Source organism: Wickerhamomyces ciferrii, contig 00241, assembly GCF_000313485.1.
Source record: "Wickerhamomyces ciferrii WGS project CAIF00000000 data, strain NRRL Y-1031 F-60-10, contig 00241, whole genome shotgun sequence".
Classification (NCBI taxonomy): Eukaryota; Fungi; Ascomycota; class Saccharomycetes; order Phaffomycetales; family Wickerhamomycetaceae; genus Hansenula; species Hansenula ciferrii.
Window position 1 is genome coordinate 52,839 of NW_011887499.1, and position 6,000 is coordinate 58,838.

The 6,000-nt window shown below is 27.9% G+C and overlaps 3 protein-coding genes across 3 annotated transcripts; 1 reads left to right on the forward strand and 2 right to left on the reverse strand.

The window, feature by feature from the left end:
* Positions 1-335: 335 nt before the first annotated feature.
* Positions 336-1,141, forward strand: BN7_5941 (uncharacterized protein; the record flags this gene model as incomplete). The annotated part of the gene is made up of 2 exons (XM_011273507.1): positions 336-399; positions 507-1,141. The coding sequence occupies 2 exons, from the start codon at positions 336-338 to the stop codon at positions 1,139-1,141; spliced, it is 699 nt and encodes a 232-aa protein (XP_011271809.1).
* Positions 1,142-1,465: 324 nt separating this feature from the next.
* Positions 1,466-2,518, reverse strand: MRPL3 (mitochondrial 54S ribosomal protein mL44; the record flags this gene model as incomplete). The annotated part of the gene is made up of 1 exon (XM_011273508.1): positions 1,466-2,518. One exon carries the CDS (start codon positions 2,516-2,518, stop codon positions 1,466-1,468), a length of 1,053 nt encoding a protein of 350 aa, XP_011271810.1.
* Positions 2,519-3,484: 966 nt separating this feature from the next.
* On the reverse strand, positions 3,485-5,248 carry BN7_5943 (Transcription factor; the record flags this gene model as incomplete). Its single annotated transcript, XM_011273509.1, has 1 exon — positions 3,485-5,248. One exon carries the CDS (start codon positions 5,246-5,248, stop codon positions 3,485-3,487), a length of 1,764 nt encoding a protein of 587 aa, XP_011271811.1.
* Between the last annotated feature and the right edge of the window lie 752 nt (positions 5,249-6,000).

Below are 6,000 nucleotides of genomic sequence, written 5' to 3' on the forward strand. Positions count from 1 at the left end.
ATTGGTTCAATTTCCATGGAAAAACATTGAGAAAATGCCGAATTTGTTGAATTACCAAACTACCATGGAGGCATAATCCATAAACTATTTCATAGATTCTTTAAATCGAAACTATTTAAAAGTCTATTCAAAAATTTGTTTAAAAAGGTATAAACTTTTAGTCACCATCGCGATAACCATTTCCGTTTTGGGACTCTTAATGATTCGCGCAATTTCTAGATAATTTCAGAAATATTAATACCTTGTACTTGAACTCTTGTTTCAAAATTCATTTCAACAACTTTACAAATTACGCCAAAAATTAATAAATTGGAAAAGAATCAAAGAAAGAAATCATGAAAGTATTAAGTTTATTACCATTATTAGCAGTCGCAAGTTGTTTACCAATCTATGCAGTGAGTATAATTGAATTTGTGATTTTGATTGCGTTTCAAAGAGTCATTAGAGGCGTAGTAGTTTGATAAAGAATCAAATACTAACATTTTGGATATTTTAGAACATTAGAGTTGTTAAAATCAATCAAGATGGTGTTTCAAGTATCAAAGAATACAAAGATGTTAATTTAGATGGTATTGATAGTCTTGCTCAATTAGCTTCTTCCCCAAATTTTAAAAAACCTGAAGATATTGAAGCTGCTTTATCAAAACATGAAAAAAATCCACATCAGAGAATTAGTGGTGTTAAACCTTGTCATGGTGGTCCAAAACATCATAAACCAAAACATCATAAAGATCCAAAACATGATGAAGCTCCAGAAAGTGTCGTTGCAGGTCCATTCAAATCTTATGAAGAAGTTAAAGAATTTACAAATAATTTAATTTCTTCAAAATTAGAACAAATTAATGAAAATGATTATTTAGAATCAACTAAGGTTTGGGCTAATGGTTTATTTCAAGATGTTAAAGATATTGATTTCAAAGAATCTTTTAAAAATATTGCATCAGATGATGAAGCTTTATTATCTATCTTGGCTGGATTCTTAAGTGGTTTTATATTATATGGTATTATTTATTTAGTTTATTTACGTAAATTATCATTTGATGAAAAATTTGAAGATTATGAAGCACAAATTCCATCTCAAGAATATAATGATGAAAAATTACCATTATATAAAGATGAAGTTTCAGATGATGAAGAATAAATGATTAAATGATTATAAATTATGATTATATATATACGGTATAAAAGTTTAAAGGTAAATTATTGGTAAGGATGGTTGGATTTTATGTTATTATTATTTTTTTATATTATATTACACAATTTTAAAATAAATGTTATGAGAATTATTAAATTTATTTTACGTACATAAAAGTATAATCATTAAATCTTCATGATTGTATATATACAAGTTGTAAACTATATGCAACTATTTAAAAATATGTTTTACTTTTTAATTATAATTCAAAAGAACTTTTCTATTATTGCATTGAAAATTCTATAATATCCATTATCAATCCAAGTTATCTTAAACAATAACAATTCCATGATCAATTAAACCTGGTTGATAATCTTCATCACTCGGCACTTTTGGGTTTAATGGTTTATATAAATACCATTTCTTCAAAGCATCAACACTTGCTCTAATTTTAGCTTCTTTTAATGATGAACCATAACTTTCACCTAATTTATTTTCACCACTGAAAACTCCAACAACGAAAACTGGTTTTTTAGTTAATCTACCATTTTCAGCTAATAATCTTGCAATTGGAACTTCAAATCCTTCTCTTTTACATAATCTTGATAATTCTCTTGTTGGTTGTTCGAATTCAAACATTGTAGAAATATCAAGTTTTCTTGATAAAATATGATCATAAATAAATTTTTTAGTTAAAGTTTCAGATTTTGTTGAAGCATATAAAGCACCAATAATTGATCTAACAGATAATGAATAAGCAACAGTTGGATCTATTTCACCTGCATTTTTAGTTATTTTAGTAACACCTTTTTCATTTGTTTTTGGATTAACTGGTAAAAATCTTAATTTACCATAACTATATTCAATTGGTTCTTCTCTCAAAAATTTTTGTAAAATTGGAGTTTGATCAACTTCGATACCCCAAGAATGTTCACCAATAGAAGCTAATGATTCATTTGATATATATGAATCAATAGCTGAATTTAAAATAATTGTTGGTAATCTTGGATATGTAGCTAATAAATTCTCACTAACATAATAACTTAAAAAATTTTTACCTAAAATATTTAATCCATAATTATTTAATTTCCCTTGAGATGAACGACATGTTAAACATCTTGCTAAAGTTGATAATTTAAATTCTTTTGGTAAATTTAATCTTCTATGTAATGATACTAATAATGCAGATTTACTAGCTTCTTCTTCTGTTATGATTTTGGAATTTGATGCTGATGATGATGATGTAGTTTGTGTGGTATTTAATGATTCTTGTGTAGTGGTTTGATTAACAAATCTTGTAGTGGAAAATGATTTATGAATCAATTTTGAACTTTGATTTATAAAAGGTTTTGATAAAACCAATGAATTTCTTATTCTATTCATGATTAATATTTTTCAAATGACAATGTGATGAAATATACTGTGTTCTCCCTGCTTCAAAGTGTATTCTTGAATCACCTCTCTATTCTTCCGATGCCCAATATTAACCTGAATGTACTTCTTGTTAAAACAAAGATCAAATAAAGTATATGTCACACTACTCTTCAAACAAACCGTCAATAACCAACTCTTTTTTTTTAATTTTTCATTTTTTTCAACAGTACTGAAAAAATCCGCGATTTTTCAAATTCTGAAAAATTAAAATACTTCCGCGAAATTTCAAACTTTTACCCGGCCCTAAAAAATTTAGTGATTACATAATTTGAGTATAATTTCAAATAATATATAGACTTCTATAAACTTTTGATCTTTTTTAAAGTTGTCTTTTCAAACTACAATATAAATTATTAGAAACGAAGTATATATATTATGAAGAAACAATTAGCATCTTAAAATTTATAAAGTGACTTGAAATGTCCACCATATATCCATCTTGAAGTAGACATGGCTTCAAATAACAATCTACTAATATATAAAGTATCATAAAAGTCCAGCTTTTAATAACTTTAATATGTCAATGGTCATAATCATAATATCCATAATCATCATGCAAAGTGTATAATATAAGTTGTTATAATACCAACATGGTGCAGCTGAGCAATTAGATTATTAATTAAAAATTTGGATAATATATATTTTTTGAAAACAGTCATGATTTATATTTCTTTCAATAACATCATGGAACAAACTTGAAATTAGGAGGTAAGAAAAAACAAAATAACTTCAAAGAATTGAAAAAATTGTGAAAACAAATTATAATAAAAAAAAAAGATAAAAACAATAAATTAAAAGGCTGTTGAAGAAAATCATTTTGTCTTTAATACTTCTATTAGAAAGTCCTAGAGGTGTTTGGAAAGTTGTATTGATCTATAATGGGTATAAGAAAAACTAGTTGAAATGATGAAATGATTATTTAGAGGTTGAATTTTTCTTTTGGGGATTAAATTTATAATTTGGATAAACTTTTGAATGAGTTTCTTTTTCAATTTGTGCAAAATTTGAAAATTTTTGAAGAACTTGAGGATCTTCAGTTTTCCATAATAAAGCAATAACTTGAGCAGTTGTATGATGATCTAATTTTGGTTGAACACCAACAATTTCATCTAAAATTTTGGATTTTGGATTGGAAATTAATTCTTGTTCAATTCTATTCAATTCATTTAAATCATCAGTCTTAATGAATTCAGCAACTTTGAAAATACTAGCAGCTCTAATCATTGCAGTTCTATAAAGCATAAATTGATTTAATGGTCTCTTAACTTTACCATCTTTTGGTTTACCATTAGAAACCAATTCTTCATAAAGTTTATAATTGATATGATCTTTCAATATAGGGAGATGTCTTAGCCCGCTAAGTACATTATTGGCTTCTGATACAGGTGTATCATATCCACTTGATGTACGACAAATAATTTCAAAACTATCTGAGTAAGGAATTTCTCTCATATTCATTCTTGGTGGTTTTTCATCATTAGATTTTTCTTTTAAACCAATTTTTAAGTTAATTATATTCAATTTCTTCATGATATGTTTTTGTTTAAAAGAATCTAAAATTTGTGAAACATCTGAAAGTTTTCTTTCAGCACCTCTATTTAAAATCTCATTATATCTTTCAGGTGTAATTTCTGAAACTTTAATCCATTCATAAACATTTTGAACATCAGGATTATAAATAATTGGAGTTGGTACGTTATTGGAAATATTAATACCAGAAATACCTAAATCACCCATTGTCTTAGATCTTTTAGCTGAAGGTTTGGAAACACCACCAGCATTTGAAACTGATGATCTCATTGGTAATGAATCAGTACTACCCATCTTTTTAGCACTATGTCTTTGAATAGAGTTATTTTGAATTTGTTGTTGATAATAAATAGCTTCTTGAGCTTCAGCAAAAGAGCCAGATTTTGGTGAATGTAATGGTGAAGATAATTGAGCATTTCTGAAATCAAGATGTGGAGGTAATTGGTCAAAAACATCATTGTTGAAATAACTAACATCTGCTGAGTTTGGTGCAGTCATTGGACTATAGTGATTCATATAATTTTGAGCATTAGCAGTAGCTGGATAATGGTTACCACCAAAATTTAAATTAGTTGCAGATCCGAAAGCTGAACTTGGAACTGTACTTGGTGGTGCATTTGAGTCTCTTGAAGATAATGAATAAATTTCTTGAGCTTCATTATCAGCTGGTGTTAATAATCCATTAACAAAATGAACATCTGTGTTGTTCTGGTGGTTGAATAATCCATTATTCAATGGGTTGAAATGATCTTGATGTTGTTGTTCAGAATTATAAGCAGCAGTTTGTGAAAAAAACAAATCGTCAGAATTGAAAACTGAAGAATCATAAGAATCATTAGTTGAAACTTTTTGACCTTGTGGAGGTAATGTATTTGTAGTGATAGTTTGAGGAACAATATTGGTGTTACTGGTCAAGAAGTTATTCATATTAAGCTTTGTAATATCTTCATTTCCTGACCCTGCGAAAAATGCAGCTTTTGGAACATATTGATCTTGATTTTCTGAACCAAAATGGGAAAAATTCATAGCTTGTTGCTGGTCTTGAGGGAACATTGAAAAATCCATGAAATCCATATTTGGCGCTTCTGTCAAATAATTGCTGTTGATATGATTTGTATTTTTGATGTTGTTGGTGTGTAAATGAACCATTACTGTGTATGGAAATAAATGGAAGGCGGATAAAGCTGAACCTGATAAGTTGGAATTGAACAGAGATAGTACAGCAAATGTAGCGGCTTAATGAGCTCAAATATTCAATGGTTGATATAGTCTAGTGATTGAAACACGGCGGCTAGTTTGATCAATTGGGCTGATTAAAATGATTAAAAAAGATTGTGAAAAAAAGCTGGAGAATAAGTTTGTTGATTCAATATGATTTCATAACAGTCTTGAATCACTTCCGTATTCTTTTAAACGTTGAATTCTATTATTTCTTTCTTCTTTTCTCTTTTCAAAGAACCGTTTCAATAATTTAGGATTAGAGGATTATAGTTTATACTTATATACGCTCAAGCTCGTGTGGTTGGTGATAATGGAAAAAAAAACCTTAGGTTTATTATTCGTGTTTGGTCAATGTATTTTCTTTTTTAGGCATGGGAAAATTAAAGTTCTGCTTAGCAGGCTGGTGCATTTGGTTCCTACAATTGACTGCTATATTATGCAACAATCTCTGTAGATGCAATCCGAGGGTTGGCTATGCATAGTACATCTTCATGTTTCACAGTAGGTCAAATTAAAGTTATGAGCAGTATCTAGTATTTATGCAAGAGGATTTAATGTAGTGTTTATAAAATTTAAATCAACTTATACTGTTAACTGTGCTACACACTTTTATACCTGAAAGAATATCTACTATAGTTGAAAACTGAAAATATATGATGATCAAAACATAAAGTTTCAAG